This window comes from Anguilla anguilla, chromosome 14, assembly GCF_013347855.1.
Source record: "Anguilla anguilla isolate fAngAng1 chromosome 14, fAngAng1.pri, whole genome shotgun sequence".
Classification (NCBI taxonomy): Eukaryota; Metazoa; Chordata; class Actinopteri; order Anguilliformes; family Anguillidae; genus Anguilla; species Anguilla anguilla.
Genome location: NC_049214.1, coordinates 37,820,830 through 37,838,253, shown reverse-complemented (window position 1 = coordinate 37,838,253; position 17,424 = coordinate 37,820,830). Strand labels below are relative to the sequence as shown.

At 41.2% G+C, this 17,424-nt stretch overlaps 1 protein-coding gene across 17 annotated transcripts; it reads right to left on the bottom strand.

Moving 5' to 3' along the window:
• Positions 1–4,029: 4,029 nt before the first annotated feature.
• On the bottom strand, positions 4,030–17,124 carry LOC118212710 (NACHT, LRR and PYD domains-containing protein 3-like). Of its 17 annotated transcripts, none has more exons than XM_035390907.1 (11): positions 16,987–17,124; positions 13,739–13,875; positions 13,415–13,525; positions 12,655–12,765; positions 11,841–11,951; positions 11,049–11,159; positions 9,711–9,821; positions 9,206–9,272; positions 7,484–7,817; positions 5,375–6,894; positions 4,030–5,224 (listed from the first exon to the last, which is right to left on the bottom strand). In XM_035390907.1, exons 2-11 carry the CDS (start codon positions 13,795–13,797, stop codon positions 4,694–4,696), a joined length of 3,066 nt encoding a protein of 1,021 aa, XP_035246798.1. In that variant the 5' UTR covers positions 13,798–13,875; positions 16,987–17,124; the 3' UTR covers positions 4,030–4,693. The 17 variants fall into 17 exon arrangements, with proteins under 17 accessions (XP_035246798.1, XP_035246792.1, XP_035246789.1 ...); XM_035390901.1 differs by having other exon boundaries at positions 4,030–6,894; positions 7,484–7,617; positions 7,705–7,817; XM_035390898.1 differs by adding an exon at positions 14,528–14,730 and having other exon boundaries at positions 4,030–6,894; positions 16,987–17,079.
• Positions 17,125–17,424: the final 300 nt, after the last annotated feature.

Sequence of the window (17,424 nt, the reverse complement as noted above, 5' to 3'; positions counted from 1 at the left end):
ATATGCATTTTTTTCAAATATATCAGTAATAGTGGTCACTGATTAAGAAAGAAATAGGATTATATGGTTGATGATGCCGTGAGGAAGATGTCTGCACTACACTCTTCAACTGCAGCACTTTGGACCTGAGAAGTTCTGCTGGACTGAACTCTAGACAATTCTGTAATTCTGACCAAAATGGCCCCTTTTCTTGTACTGTAAGTTCTCTGAATAGGGGAAAAGGGCCCATCTACCCTTTTCAATGATCTTTTTTGTGAGCTTAACCCACCCAACCCATCCCAGAATCTCATCCCAAGACCACAATTTAAGTCAAAACGTTGAGAACTTTACATTTTGGGGATGAATTCCAATCCAAACTTCCACTTTTCGATTAGTCTGTATTGATTTACACAGAAAGTTTAAATGATATTTTCTCGAAACGCTAATGCTTTACCCAAATCAGGTCAGATTTCACCCAGGTCAGAGCTACTTCAGTACATGTTCTGTTCTGAACCAAAAGTTTGAGACCTTTTCATCTTGGGGAGAAATTCTGTTCCAAAAGCACTGATGACTTCTTGTATGTTGCTGGAGATTTTAATTGTACAGCACAGTACACACTGGATAGGAATCACAATGAGCCACATGTACCGTCCAGTAGAATGATTTGTAAGATTATTGGGACTCATGAATTATGTGATGTCTGGAGACATGTCCATGGGCAGCAGAAACAATATACTTGGACACACATGAGAGACAATGTTATTTCAATGGTGAGACTGGACAGAATGTATGTGTTTGGACATAAAGGTAGTGCAATTAAACAGTGTATTATTACTCCTGTGGGGTTCTCTGATCACAGCCTGGTATCAGGGACATTCTCATTGCAAGCAATTAAGCCTGGTAGTGCGTACTGGCACTTTAACACCACACTCCTGCAAGATGCTAATTTCAGGCAGGTTTTTGAGTTCTTTTGGAGGATATGAATAACATTGCTTCTGTTTTTTTTTTCATCTTTACAGCAATGGTGGGACTGTGGGAAAGTACAGATCAAACAGCTGCGTATGCAGTACACTCTCGGTGTCACACGAGGCATCACATAACCTACGAAAGCTTTAGAAATTGAAATTGAAGTCCTTCAATCTTTGGTTGAGACCTCAAGAAATAGAGAAACATTTCAAGCTCTACAGGAAAAAAAAAGCCTCCCTGGTTGACCTGGTACGCATACGAGCTCAGGGGTTTCTGGTTCGGTCAAGATTCCAAAGTATAGCAGAGATGGATGCCCCATCAAAGTTTTTCTTTGGATTAGAAAAGAAAAATGGCCAGAGCAGATATATGCACTGTTTGAATTCTACCATAGGGCAGGAACTTTTAGAACCAAGCGCAATTAGGAAAAGAGCGGTGGACTTTTTTTCTGAACTCTACATGAGTGAGTGGGGAGAACAGACAGAAGTGGCCCATGTTCTTCATGATGGACATCCAAAATTACAGGCAGACAGAGAACTGGGAGGACTTCTGTCCCAACAGGAGCTCTATGCAGCGCTACAGGGCATGGAGACTGGGAAGGCTCCTGGGATTGATTGGCTGCCAGCAGACTTTTATAAGACCTTTTGGCATGTGCTGGGTGAAGACCTGTTAACAGTATTGAACACCAGCTTGAATAGGGGACTGTTGCCAATAAGCTGTAGGAGAGCAGTAATAACATTGCTACCAAAAAAGGGCAATCCTAGAGAAATAAAAAACTGGAGACCTGAGGCGTTGCTCTGCACAGATTATAAGATCCTCTCTAAGGCTCTTGCTAACAGGTTGAGAGAAGTGATGGGGCAGGTCATTGGAGCAGACCAGACCTATTGTGTGCCTGGCAGGACAATTACTGACAATGTCATTTTAATCTGTGATTTTTTAGCAATCTGTAGGCAACTGGGAACTGATATTGGCCTCATCTCCTTAGACTTAGAGAAGGCATTTGATAGGGTTGAACATCCTTTATTTATGGAAAACCATTGAGGCCTTTGGTTTCAATTATAGTTTTATTGAAAAGATTAAGGTGCTGTATCAAGACATCGAGAGTGTGTTGAAGGTGAACGGTGGTTTGAGTGCCCCCTTTAAGGTGAGTAGGGGTATAAGGCAGGGGTGATCACTGAGTGGACTGTTATACTCCTTAGCCATTGAACCTTTGTTGAGCAAGATAAGGGCAGAAATTAAAGGGTTAAAAATTCCAAGTAGCACGGCACATATTAAGCTATCTGCTTATGCGGATGATGTTGCTGTTGTATTACTGGTCAAAGAGATGTTCGTGTGCTAAACAGCATAGTTAAGGATTTCAAGGCCATCTCATCTGCAAAAGTTAACTGGGGTAAGAGTGAGGCAGTGCTAGTGGGGGAATGGAGAGGAGGGCCACAGTGGAAGCGTGGTGGGCTGAAGTTCCTGGGAATATTTCTAGGAGACGATGCCATCACAAAAAGAACTGGGAAGGAGTACTAGAAATGGTAGAGGGTCGTCTGAAGAAGTGGAAATTTGGCTGCTACCACAGATGTCTTATCGAGGGCGGACACTAATTATTAACAATCTGGTGGCGACAGCACTGTGGCATCGCCTGACTTGCGTGGACCCTCCTCCCGGGCTACTGGCCCAAGTACAGGCAGTGATAGTGGACTTCTTTTGGGACCGTTTACACTGGATCCCCCAGAGCATCCTGTACCTGCCCAAGGAGGAGGGGGGGCAAGGGCTAGTACATCTGGGAAGCAGGGGGGCTGCTTTCAGGCTACAGTTTATTCAGAGACTGCTCTATGGCCCAAAAAATGTAGTCTGGAGACCTTTAGCCTGTGCTATTCTGCGACGAGCAGGCGGGTTTGGGCATAGACAAAACAATTTTTTTCATGAACTGCAAAGGGCTTAGTCTAAATGGACTACTGGATTTTTACAACGGACTGTTAAGTGCGTGGGGACTCCTGGTGCACCGCCGGACAGGTCCGGCTACATCTGCTTACTGGCTCCTTGAAGAACCAATAGTGCATGGGTCCAGACTGGATGTGAGCTGCGCAGCTTTTCCACAGCTGACAGAACTATTCTGTGCCGCAAAGACAATCAAGTTGCGGCAGGTAATTGACACAGCTGGGCCAGAGCTGGACATGGTGGAGAATATAGGACCAAGCCTTGGGGTCAGGTCAGAAAGATATGCCTCCAGAGTCCTGGAGGGGTGGAGAAAGGTGTTGTCTGAGGAGGAAAGGCAGCTGTTAAGAGACTCTGCTGCTAAATCAGGCCCTCACAATGCAGGGGATCCATTCCCCGGGCTATTTGTTTCTCCCAGGCTTTCTGGACATGTAATTTCAGGTCCTTTCATCGACCAACAGAGAATAGACAAAGTAGTCCTGGAGGTGGCTAAAGGGAAGTTGCTTTATATAATGTTGGTAAAGGTCATTCATGAAAAAAAACTAACCTCTCTTACAGATACTCCATGGAGGGCTTATTTGGGGCTGGAGAGGGGGGAAAAGCCAGCATGGAGGGCACTATACAAACCACCGTTAGCCAAGAGGGTTGGGGATTTACAATGGAGGGTGCTGCATGGGATCATCACAGTTAACAGCTTTATTTCAGTGTTGAACCCAGCTGTGTCCCAACATTGTCCCTTCCGTATGGCCAGGGAAACTGTTTTCCATTGTTTTTTGGAATGTGTCAGGCTTCCAGCTCTGCTTTCATTTTTGGGAGGATTATTTCAGCTACTAGGGGAAATTTTCACGAATAAGGTTTTTATCCTTGGTTTCCCTTATAAGCCAAAGCAAAGAGTAAAATGCCAGCTTATTAATTTCATTTTGGGGCAAGCAAAGATGGCAATCTACACAAGTCGCAAAAACACAATTGGTGGAGGGGATAGGCAAGATGTGGTGGTTGTGCTAAGGGGTATGATCAGACATAGGGTGTTGATGGAGTTTCAGTATCACAAAGTAATGGAGAGTTTGTGTGTTTTTCAGTGTGTGTGGTGTCTTAAAGGTGCCTTATGTTCAGTGGAAGGAAAGGAATTACTGTTTGCAGATGGAATAGGACGAACTTGACTGTTTTTTTTTTTTGTGGTAGACTTGTGGTTTTGTTAATGTTAGTTTTTTTTATTTTTTGGTGTATTGTTTTTTATGTAATGTCAGTGGTGTGTTGAGTGTAGAAATAAAGAATGGATAAAAATTATCACTCACTCACTCACTCACTCATACATTTCTAGGAGTTTAAACGGGTGAGCTTGGCCTCCCCCTTGCTATCCATACCAGGCAGGAACCATCTCTAACACCATGTTCTCTTGGACTATGAAAGGATATGCTAGATGAAGATTAAATAATTATTTTTAATTTAGAGCTTGCATTTGTAATGCTGAAGGCTGGATGTTAATTTCAGTCATCATTCAGTATTCATGCTATGCTTTTAAACTTAGTCAATCATTTAATTAATTGTTAAATGTTACTATATACTTATGTATTACCATGTACCAATCAGATTTAGAATTATGTATGTTATTAGAAAGAAACCTTTTGATAATAAAAAGTAGGGGCTGCCCCTGCTTTCTTGAGTTTGGGCTTGTCCACCATTTGTCGTGTGTAAATGCTAGACTCTTTCTGGAGAAATAAATCCTATTTCTTATGTAGATATACCTTGTTTTGCCTGGTTATTACAAGTGAAGAATTTTCTCAGTTCTAACTGTCAATCATCTACATTAGGAATTAAATAATACTCACATGGCCTTCCTGCAGTTTCTGACTACTGGTACCAGTCTCTGATGACCTGCTGCTGTTGTGTTGTAGGTCTTCAAGTCAAACTCAGCCAGGACCTCCTCTGACATCAGTAACACAAAGGCCAGAGCTGAACATTGGTGTGGTTCTAGCACTTTATCCAAAAGTTTTCTAGATCTCAGGCAATTCTGTATTTCCTCCACCAGAGTGTTGTCATTCAGTTCACTGAGACAGCGGAACAAATTGATGATCCTCTCTGCTGAAGATTCTTCACTGATCTTCTTTTTAATGTACTTGACTGTTTCCTCAATGTTCTCCAATCTGCTTTCTGTCTGTGCCTGTGCGTGTGGCCCAGGTGTTCTGCGTCCTGTTTGTGTCTGTAGGTCTGGTACAGATGATCTGCGAACAGTTTGTGTCTGTAGGTCTGATACAGATGATCTATGTTTTGTCTGTGTCTTTGGGCCTGGTAAGGGTGATCTTATTCCTGTCTGTGGGTCTGGTACAGATGATCGGCTTCCTGTCTGTGTCTGTAGGCCTGGTACAGATGATCTGCGAACAGTTTGTGTCTGTAGGTCTGATACAGATGATCTATGTTTTGTCTGTGTCTTTGGGCCTGGTAAGGGTGATCTTATTCCTGTCTGTGGGTCTGGTACAGATGATCGGCTTCCTGTCTGTGTCTGTAGGCCTGGTACAGATGATCGGCTTCCTGTCTGTGTCTGTAGGCCTGGTACAGATGATCGGCTTATTGTCTGTGTCAGTAGTTCTCCTAAGAGAGTCTTAACAGAGTCCAGAGAGAGGCCAAGAAGGAATCGGAGGAAAAGGTCCAGTTGTCCATTCTTACTCTCTAAGGCCTGATCCACTGCACTCCTGTGTAACTCAGACATCTGCACTCTGTCACCGTGAGGTTTTGATTCTTCTGTTCTGAGTACATTTATGTTCTCATTTACGCATGAATAAAAAGCAAACAAGGCAGCCAGATACTCCTGAATGCTCAGATGCACAAAGCAGAAGACCTTCTCTTGATACAACCCATACTCCTCTTTGAAGATCTCTGTGCACACCCCAGAGTACACTGAAGCTTCAGTGACATCAATGCCACTCTCTCTCAGGTCCTCTTCATAGAATATCAGATTGCCCTTTACCAACTGTACAAAAGCCAGCTGCCCCAGTTTCATTATGTTTTCTCTGTCTGACTCTGACATCTTCTTTGGATTTGTCCCAATTGTGCCATGATACTTCTGATTCTTCACATAGGTCTGAATGAGCAGGAAGTGTGTGTACATTTCAGTCAGAGTTCTAGGCAGATCTCCACTCTCTGTTTCACCCAGCATTGTCTCCAGAACAACAGCAGAAATCCAGCAGAAGACTGGTATGTGACACATGATGTACAGACTCCTGGATGACCTTATGTGTGAGATAATTCTGCTGGCCTGTTTTTCATCTCTGATTCTCTTCCTGAAGTACTCCTCCTTCTGTGGGTCATTGAACCCTCGTACCTCTGTCACCTGGTGGACACACTCAAGAGGGATCTGATTGGCAGCTGCTGGTCGGGAGGTGATCCAGAGGAGAGCAGAGGGAAACAGATTACCCTTAATGAGGTTGGTCAGCAGCACATCCACAGACAATACCTTTGTCATATCACAGCAGATTTTATTGCTTTGGAAATTGAGAGGAAGTCGACATTCATCCAGACCGTCAAAGATAAACAAGACTTTGACTTCATCACCTTCAAATGATTTTATCTTTTTCAGTTGCGGTAAGTAGTGCTGCAGAAGTTGCATTAGACTGAATGCTGTTTCCTTCTTCAAATTCAGATCTCGAAAAGGAAGAGTAAAGACAAAATCAATGTCCTGATTGGCTTTTCCTTCTGCCCAGTCCAAAATGAACTTCTGCACAGAGACGGTTTTCCCAATGCCAGCGATGCCCTTTGTAAGCACAGTTCTGGGTTTCTCTTGTCCAGGTAAAGGCTTAAAGATGTCATTGCAGAGAATTGCAGTCTCTTGTGTGGTTTGTCTCTTGGAGGCCGTCTCAATCTGTCTGATCTCATGTTCATCATTGACCCCCCCACCTCCTCCCTCTGTGATGTAGAGGTCGGTATAGATCTCATTAAGGAGGGTTGGGTGGTTCAAACCTTCATATATGCATTCAAACGTCTTCCTCAGATAAGTTTTCAGTGCCTGCTGGGCTCTTTTTATGAATTCATCTGAAGAGAGGCAATATGAGAAATAATTATATTTAAAAGAAGATATAATGAATTACAGATTTCAAAAAGAAACTGTATATTTATGCAGTTAGTTTTCACATTATTTTTACAAACATCAGTGTTTGTTACATACCTCACACAGTGTTACACACTTCTTACACAATGTTTATTCAATTCAAGTCAACAGTGTTTTTAGGTTTTAGAAATGGATCCCAAAAAAATAAATGACCTTGGTGACCTCAAATGTAGTTATGGTCCTAGCTTCAAGGCTGAGTTGGTGCAAGCAGAAAATAAAGTGTTGCAGTAATAGAGCTGTGGTCTCCAACCCTGGTCCTGGAGAGCAACAGGGTCTGCTGGTTTTTGCAGTTGCCCTGCACTTAATTATTCAATTAGAGCACTTCAGTACACACTTAAGTCACCTCATGTAGTTAAAGCAATAGGTTCTTAATCAGAGGTGTTCCTTGGTGTGCTAAGTGGCTAATGTTGCAATTACCATTGCTGAATAATGAATAAGAGTATTAAGAACAAAGTTAACAATTAATTTCAGTATTCTAATGTACACATAGTAGCAACGAGAGAAAACTCTTACTGCGCTGCTCTCTCTCCAGTGAGTTGGCTAGATCCTTCTCCTTCATGTTCCTCAGGATGCGGAGTGTGATCTTCAGAGACTTCTCATTGTCACAGGTCTCCAGCATCTTCTCAACTATGTACAGGGCCTTAGGATCCACCTGCTCTCTCTCAGTGCATTCTGGGGAGTCTTGAATTTTATGACTCTTGAGCAGTTCACTCATCATAAACTTATCCACAGCACAAGGATCTTCAGAGAGACTCTCAAAGCATTCTGGACAATCCTGACTCAGATGGTTCTCAAACAGTTTCAACTTTTCATCTTTATTCAGCTTCATCAGAGTGCGTAGGAGAGCCTGAAATAAACACATGAAGAGGTGTGCTGTATCAAAGTGTGAAATAAACACATGAAGAGGTGTGCTGTATCAGTGTGAAATAAACACATGAAGAGGTGTGCTGTATCAGTGTGAAATAAACACATTAAGAGGTGTGCTGTATCAGTGTGAAATAAACACATGAAGAGGTGTGCTGTATCAGAGTATGAAATGAATACATGAAAAGGTGTGCTGTATCAGTGTGAAATGAACACATGAAGAGGTGGGCTGTATCAGTGTGAAATACACACATGAAAAGGTGTGCTGTATCAGTGTGAAATAAACACACAGATAGGTTTGCTGTATCAGTGTGAAATACACACATGAAAAGGTGTGCTGTATCAGTGTGAAATAAATACACGAAGAGGTGTGCTGTATCAGTGTGAAATAAACACATGGAGAGGTGGGCTGTATCAGTGTGAAATAAACACATGGAGAGGTGTTCTGTATCATGGTTATTGAAATAGTTCAAATGAACATCATGATCCTCGCATGTGTCATGTCTTTGACGGCCAGAGAAGGGACAGATACTTCCAGACACCAAACATGCAACAGGTCCAAACACTCACGTACGGAGTACAACGTTTGCTCCTGACTGATGTCTCTGTAGAGACACTACTAGTGATGAATCGCGCTTTCCCGTAGAATAATGGAGATGCTCTGTGCAATCCATGCCGTGAATGCAAACTGAACTGAATGCTTCTTGTTTGTAAGTCGCTTTTTGGCGACTTCCTCCGCTGCCATGTTTCGAACCCACGAAACAGAAGGAAGCTGGACTTTCTGCGAGCCAATGAGGGCCAGGAGGCACTTCATAACTCGATTAGAGGGGTCTTTTTAGGGGCTTAATGTAGCTCATTAGCATTAGCGCTAACACTTCTTTTGCACAGCCAGGAGCTTCGCTTGCTGTTTCCACTCAGGAATCTCTTTTACATTACATTACAGGCATTTAGCAGATGCTCTTATCCAGAGGAACTTACACAACTTTTTACATTGTATCCAATCATACAGCTGGATATAAACTGAAGCAATGCAGGTTATGTACCTTGCTCAAGGGTACAATGGCAGTGTACTACTGGGAAATCGAACCTGCAACCTTTAGGTTACAAGACCAATGCCTAACCCATTATATTACAAAATTTTTTTAAAGCATGCTTGAAATATATAAATAAAAGGCTGGTTTATTGTTTTAGTGTGGTGTTGCACTGTAGGTGGTTATGTAATATACAATCACGATGCAAAACTGTACTAATGTTGAGAGCAATATTAGCCACATATATACACATGCATCACATAGATTTGAAATAAATTAACTGTATGAAGAAAACATATAATAACCTATTAAAAACAATGAGGAAAAGCAGATCTCGCACCTGTTTTGGGAAAAACAGCTGTGACGTCTTATCATCAAAACAGCTGGAGTCCAGTGACTGATGGATCCTGTGAACAAAACAGCTTCGATGAAACTCATCCTTTTAATGCAGCTCTGACTTACAGCACATGCAGACAGAAATTCCAGGAAAATGAATCCTCTTGCAGCATGTTTAACAAACACCCCATTTCCACCTGAATGTGCAAAAACACACCCCATTAAACCTGAATGTGCAATAACACACCCCATTTACACCTGAATGTGCAAAAACACACCCCATTTACACATGAATGTAGAATAACACACCCCATTTACACCTGAATGTAGAATAACACACCCCATTTACGCCTGAATGTGGAAGAACACACCCCATTTACACCTGAATGTAGAATAACACACCCTATTTACATGTGTATGTGTTGTAATACAGACAACTACACCTAAAACATGCCAGTGATGATGAATCATAATTAAACAGTTGTGCAATTTTGAACCTGTTTCATTACCTTTGATCACCTGTGGACTCTCCTTTGAGGTTGAAAGGATAATCCATTGAACTTTCACTCTTCATAGACACATAGCTGGGTGCAGGTGACCCTGATCTTTCTACCTGGACTCTGTGAAAAAAACACAGAGACAGAACATCCAGTTAAACCTATTCTCTAACTGCAGCTCAAACTCACAGCACATGGAGACAGAGATTCCAGTTAAACTCATCCTCTTACTGCAGCTCTAACTCACAGCACATCTGAATATGGCAGAATTGTCATGGTTTTGGCTGATACCACCATTTATTTTCCTACCTGCGCCTTTTCTTCAGTTATTACGGCCATTGGTTTTTTCATGCGCCTTTTCTTCAGTTATTACGGCCATTGAGTTGATTAAATTATACACGTGCAAATTTCTTTTTACAATTTGCACCTGTTGGCATTCTATTTAAACCCTGAGCAAGCCGATAAGCTTTGCTTCAGTGTCACTTATGTTGCACGAAAGCCGGTATTCTGTCAAGCGAGGTAAAGGTAAAGGTAAAGGTAAAGGTAAAGGTAAAGGTAAAGGTAAAGGTAAAGGTAAAGGTAAAGGTAAAGGTAAAGGTAAAGGTAAAGGTAAAGGTAAAGGATTGAGTTGCGATATTGGATTGTTGTGGCTATAAAATTAGCACAACAGTCTTTAGCTTTTTTAGATTGTTGGCAACAAGTCAGTGCCACAATCTAAGCTCAGTATTCTTTCTTTAGGGTTTTACTTTTTCAGCCTCGGTTCGAGGTCTGTTTTCTTTGAGTTGCCCCGTTTTCTGCTCCGGCAGTTTTGTTTTATTTTCATACTCCTTAAGCCTTAGTTCTTTTTTACCCAGTACGTGGGTTGTGTAGAGCTTTTCTTTGGGATACTCTCCCTAAGGAGTATTTTTTTCCTTCCCCTTGTCTCTTGAGACTTTGTGGCTATTTTACCTCTGGTTAATAGCTTAAAGAACCCCCCTGTTCAGTCGCGGTTGGTCTCCCAAAACTCCAACTCCCTCACAAGAATATACCGCACCTACACCTGAATGTAGAATAACACACCCCATTTACACCTGAATGTGCAAAAACACAGCCCATTTACACCTGAATGTGCAATAACACACTCATTTACACCTGAATGTAGAATAACACACCCCATTAACACCTGAATGTGCAATAACACACCCCATTTACACCTGAATGTGCAATAACACACCCATTTACACCTGAATGTAGAATAACACACCCCATTTACGCCTAAATGTGTTGTAAAACAGAACACTACACCTAAAACATGCCAGTGACAATGAATCATAATTAAACAGTTCTGTAGTATTGAACCTGTTTCATTACCTTTGATCACCTGTGGACTCTCCTTTGAGGTTGAAAGGATAATCCATAGAACTGTCACTCTTCACAGACACATAGCTGGGTGCAGGTGACCCTGATCTTTCTACCTGGACCCTGTGAAAAAGAAAATGGAGACAGAGCTTCCAGTTAAACTCATCTTCTTACTGCGGTTCAAACTCACAGCACATAGAGAAAGAGCTTCCAGTTAAACTCATCCTCTTACTGCAGCTCTAACTCACAGCACATGGAGACAGAGCTTCCAGTTAAACTCATCCTCTTACTGCAGCTCTAACTCACAGCACATGGAGACAGAGCTTCCAGTTAAACTCATCCTCTTACTGCAGCTTTAACTCACAGCACATAGAGACAGAGCTTCCAGTTAAACTCATCCTCTTACTGCAGCTCTAACTCACAGCACATCTGAATAAGCCATAATACACCTCACCTACACCTGAATGTGCAAAAACACACCCCATTTACACCTGAATGTAGAATAACACACCCTATTTACACCCGAATGTAGAATAACACACCCCATTTACACCTGAATTTAGAATAACACACCCCATTTACACCTGAATTTAGAATAACACACCCCATTTACACCTGAATGTTGAAGAACACACCCCATTTCCACTTGAATGTAGAACAACACACCCCATTTACACCTGAATGTAGAATAACACACCCTATTTACATGTGTATGTGTTGTAATACAGCCAATTACACCTAAAACATGCCAGTGATGATGAATCATAATTAAACAGTTGTGCAATTTTGAACCTGTTTCATTACCTTTGATCACCTGTGGACTCTCCTTTGAGGTTGAATGGATAATCCATAGAACTGTCACTCTTCATAGACACATAGCTGGGTGCAGGTGACCCTGATCTTTCTACCTGGACTCTATGAAAAAAACACAGAGAAAGAACATTCAGTTAAACCCATTCTCTTACTGCAGCTCTAACTCACAGCACATGAAGAAAGAGCTTCCAGTTAAACTCATCCTCTTACTGCAGCTCTAACTCACAGCACATGGAGACAGAGCTTCCAGTTAAACTCATCCTCTTACTGCAGCTTTAACTCACAGTACATAGAGACAGAGCTTCCAGTGAAACTCATCCTCTTACTGCAGCTTTAACTCACAGCACATGGAGACAGAGCTTCCAGTGAAACTCATCCTCTTACTGCAGCTTTAACTCACAGCACATGGAGACAGAGCTTCCAGTTAAACTCATTCTCTTACTGCAGCTCTAACTCACAGCACATGGAGACAGAGCTTCCAGTTAAACTCATTCTCTTACTGCAGCTCTAACTCACAGCACATCTGAATAAGCCATAATACACCTCACCTACACCTGAATGTGCAAAAACACACCCCATTTACACCTGAATGTAGAATAACACACCCTATTTACACCCGAATGTAGAATAACACACCCCATTTACACCTGAATTTAGAATAACACACCCCATTTACGCCTAAATGTAGAATATCACACCCCATTTACGCCTAAATGTGTTGTAAAACAGAACACTACACCTAAAACATGCCAGTGACAATGAATCATAATTAAACAGTTCTGTAGTATTGAACCTGTTTCATTACCTTTGATCACCTGTGGACTCTCCTTTGAGGTTGAATGGATAATCCATTGAACTTTCACTCTTCACAGACACACAGCTGGGTGCAGGTGACCCTGATCTTTCTACCTGGACCCTGTGAAAAACAAATATGGAGACAGAGCTTCCAATTAAACCCATTCTCCAACTGCAGCTCTAACTCACATCACATAGACAGAGCTTCCAGTTAAAATCATCCTCTTACTGCAGCTCTAACTCACATCACATAGACAGAGCTTCCAGTTAAACTCATCCTCATACAGCAGCTCTAACTCACAGCACATGGAGACAGAGCTTCCAGTTAAACTCATCCTCTTACTGCAGCTCTAACTCACAGCACATCTGAATATGGCATAATACGCCTCACCTACACCTGAATGTGGAATAACACACCCCATTTACACCTGAATGTAGAATAACACACTCCATTTACACCTGAATGTAGAATAACACACCCCATTTACACCTGAATGTAGAACAACACACCCCACTAACACCTAAATGTGGATTAACACACACCATTTACACCTCCATGTAGAATAACACAACTCATTTACACCTGAATGTGCAATAACAGACCCCATTTACACCTGAATGTAGAATAACACACCCCATTTACACCTGAATGTAGAATAACACACCCCTTTTACATGTGTGTGTTGTAAAACAGACAACTACACCCAAAACATGCCAGTGACAATGAATCATAAATAAACAGTTGTGTAATTTTGAACCTGTTTCATTACCTTTGATCACCTGTGGACTCTCCTTTGAGGTTGAATGGATAATCCATAGAACTGTCACTCTTCACAGACACATAGCTGGGTGCAGGTGACCCTGATCTTTCTACCTGGACTCTATGAACAAAAAATATGGAGACAGAGCTTCCAGTTAAACTCATCCTCTTACTGCAGCTCTAACTCACAGCACATACAGAGCTTCCAGTTAAACTCATCCTCTTACTGCAGCTCTAACTCACATCACATAGAGACCGAGCTTCCAGTTAAACTCATCCTCTTACTGCAGCTCTAACTCATATCATGTTAAATATCTGATTCGTGCATTTATACCTCTTTCTGTCAGTGCTGTGGGTTTCTCCTTTATTCTCTGGCTTTCCTGAGAGACTCATTTTATGAGCAGCGCCCCCTACCTCAGGAGACCGGAACACATCAGACCAGTTTAAACCACATGTGGGTTCTTACCCAACCTGTAAACACACAAAAATAAGAACATACTGAACACACATACACACATTCTAACAGACACACACATACACAAACACACACAACACACACACACACAATACACCGCATTGCTGACAGGAAGCAATCAGGAACTTAAATGGGACCTAAACATGACCTATATAGTCACCTCCAAAAAAAACTTTGGATTTTTTTTTTGGTACAGAAGGGGACTTCACCTTCTTGATGAGAGGCAGGCCCCATCTCATTCAGATTATTCTGACCCCCGACTTCAAAACTAATTTGAAAATAACATTATTGCAGGAACCAGAGCCCAGCATGACTGTATGTAATAAGCACAAGAGTTCCACATTATAACTTGTATTTCTTCCATTGTAAAAGCTTCAAAAGGTGTCCCATATTCTACAATTATGTTTCTATGTTAGGGAATATGGGACAACTTAAAAAATGACTGTTAAATAAAAATTGCACACAAAATTAGTAGCTTTTTATTCATTTTGTTGCAACTGTGCATCCCATTCATGTTTACATTATAATAGATTTCACTGAATAATTTATGACAATTTTATCATTTTAATATCAAAGTAAGCAAAATCCTATGCCATTGACTGCACCATGTGCTCTGCTGGATGAGCTTCCTGTTTAATGCTTACTTACCCCTCTGTTGTGATGTCATGACCATAAAGTCACGGGATTTAGATCATAAGGTTTCTGTGCAAGAGCTCTGAAAGTGTGGCTCCTTCTAGTTGTTCAAAATGCCCCCTTAAGCTATTGAATTCAAGCATATAGTTGATGCGTGACTCAAAGAGACTCTTGAATCCAAGTTCTTCCTTTTAACTATTTACTGAAGGGATTTAAAACTGTACAAAACAAAAATAAAGACATAGTCAAAGGCTAGCGTGTGCCCTCGGCTCGATAGCTTCCTACTACAAAAGCGGAAGTGAAACGTATGGTCCTTATTAAAGTGGGGGAGCAAATGTTTGAGGTAGTTATCTGATACATCTATAATGTTCTACATGGGAAATATATATATAATATAACCAAAGGTACATTAAAAAAATCACTAATACACAATAATAATTAATATCAACAAAATATTTCTTTCTTCTACTGGAATGGCTCTTCCAGGCTCAGTTGACAACAGCTGGTATTGACATTGTTCAGACCAAGAAATAAACAAGACTTAAATTGTCCCATATTACCTGATAACCCGTAATACCTGACCTCACCCAAGCTTGCAACAGTTCATGCCAATATCCCAGTTGTCGTGTTTCGTATATAAAATTACACCAAAAAATTAGGCAACATTGGGATGGCAGGTATGCCTTGGCAGGGCAGCATGCCCCTTACCTATACAGCACTGACGGTTTGGCACTTTTCATGGTTCCCTACAGAAATAACTGAAATGACCACAGACTCCCAGCCCTTAAAAACATTCATTTCTGTACCTTCTGACCCCATTTAAACAGATAGAATTCACAAACAACTTCACACGTTCACACAACAAAGCCCAAACATAGGGGATTTCGTGTTTTTTTCCTTATTCTTTTTCTTCTCTTTACATCATCACAAAGGCCCACAAAAAAATATGTTTCCCCATTGGACATTTAGGTACATCTGCCAATAAAAACACTGGATACACACGCAAAATTGACATATATGGAAGTGCGTAAACATGATGCTGACCTTTGCATCTTTTCCCTAATAGCTCACTGGGTAGTACATTTGCTTATGGGACCTTTGGATGAGTGACAGACCCCAAGTTCCCTCTAGGACTCAAGCAAACCTTTAACTTATTACACTGGCTAGCAGGCTAACTAAAAATTGCCTAAAAAATGTAAACTATTGCTTTTGCATCCGTATAATTTACATCTCATTTATATTTCTGAAATCCAAATAAAATACACTCACACTTCAGACAGATAAACGGCGGTATTTACAAACTCCTGTAGCCAATGGCGATGGTCGGTCTATCACAGCACACAGGCACATTGTTTGCGCAATACTGAGCGCACTGAACTACGAGTTAGCCATGAAATAATAAATAAATTGGAAAAAAAACAAAATATGTGAAATCTTGATAAATCAGATTTATGTGTTATTCTACAATCCTCATCTCTGTAAATGTCATGTTTATCATCATCATCACCACTTCAATTTATCAGCCTCATTTGAATCATACATTTTAAATGTATGTTGGCCTATTTATTTTTCATATGTGATTACTCGTCATCATCATCACCATCATTATACAAAGACAGAAATACTACAACTGATAACATTTTAATGTGTGAACAAAAGTGAAGAAATTTTTTGAGCAAAAAAGTTATGTACAAAATAATTTAATTTGGCCGGGGTAAATTCGTAGTTTTGAATGGACTTCAATGGGGAAATTGCTTTTTGGCACCGGAGGCTTACGTAACTGCAATTCCTCGGGTAACCACTGGAGTTTACGACCTTCACGGAGAATGGAAAACGCTGGTTCCTGGGTTGGCTGAAGGCGTGCCTGCCTGTCTAGTTAAATATGCTGGTCTAGTTATATCTATGGGCTCCTCCTACTCGTTTTGTTTGTTTTAGGCCTACGTGTGTTTTACAGCTATCTTGTGATACAAAAGCAACGACATCGTTGCTTAATGCAGCCGCAATTCAGTTAAATTCTTGTTACTGAAGTAGTTGCTGAATTTAATGCTATTGGATGTAATGCGAAGTAAACAGGCGACAACAGGATTCAGTGAGAAAGACATGGGGTGACTAAGTAGTTACGACTGGAATGAAGTGAAACCAGTTCAGTTTGGATCGCAAATACGTAATATCGAGCGAGGTAAAAATGGTCATAAGATATCAAAATACATTATTACACGTTTATTAAACGTAAAAATTGTTCAGGGTTATTTTTTAAATTAGGCTACTTTTTGTTCTGTTTTTGTTGTACCAATTGAGGAATATGGAAATAATCAGATTACGTAAATAGCCCGATTAGCCTACACCTCGCGCTATTTTATTGTTTTGTTTTACTGAATTAAGCGTGTTATTATGATACAGATTCCCATTTCTCCCCATACCCCTTCACATTTAGCGTCTATTCTGTCCATCCCACTCATCAACAGGTTACTTACTGCGTTCTTTTATTAAAATACGTTCGGTCTTCTTTCTTATGCGTCTTTATAACAGCGCCTGAGTTTGAAACACTTTCAGTTTCACTAGTGATGTGTCGTTGGTAGTTCACTGACTGACTATCGTTCGCAGTTCAGTGATTCGTTCACTGAACGTACTACGCCCGCCCCGAATCGTTCGCGAACAACAGTACACTTGCCCGAATCGTTCGCGAACGACACAACAGTACTTTTGCCCGAATCGTAATGGTAAATGGACTGCATTTATATAGCGCTTTTATCCAAAGCGCTTTACAATTGATGCATCTCATTCGCCAGAGCAGTTAGGGATTAGGTGTCTTGCTCAAGGACACTTCGACATGCCCAGGGCGGGGTTTGAACTAGCAACCCTCCGACTGCCAGACAATCGGTCTTACCTCCTGAGCTATGTCGCCCCGCCCC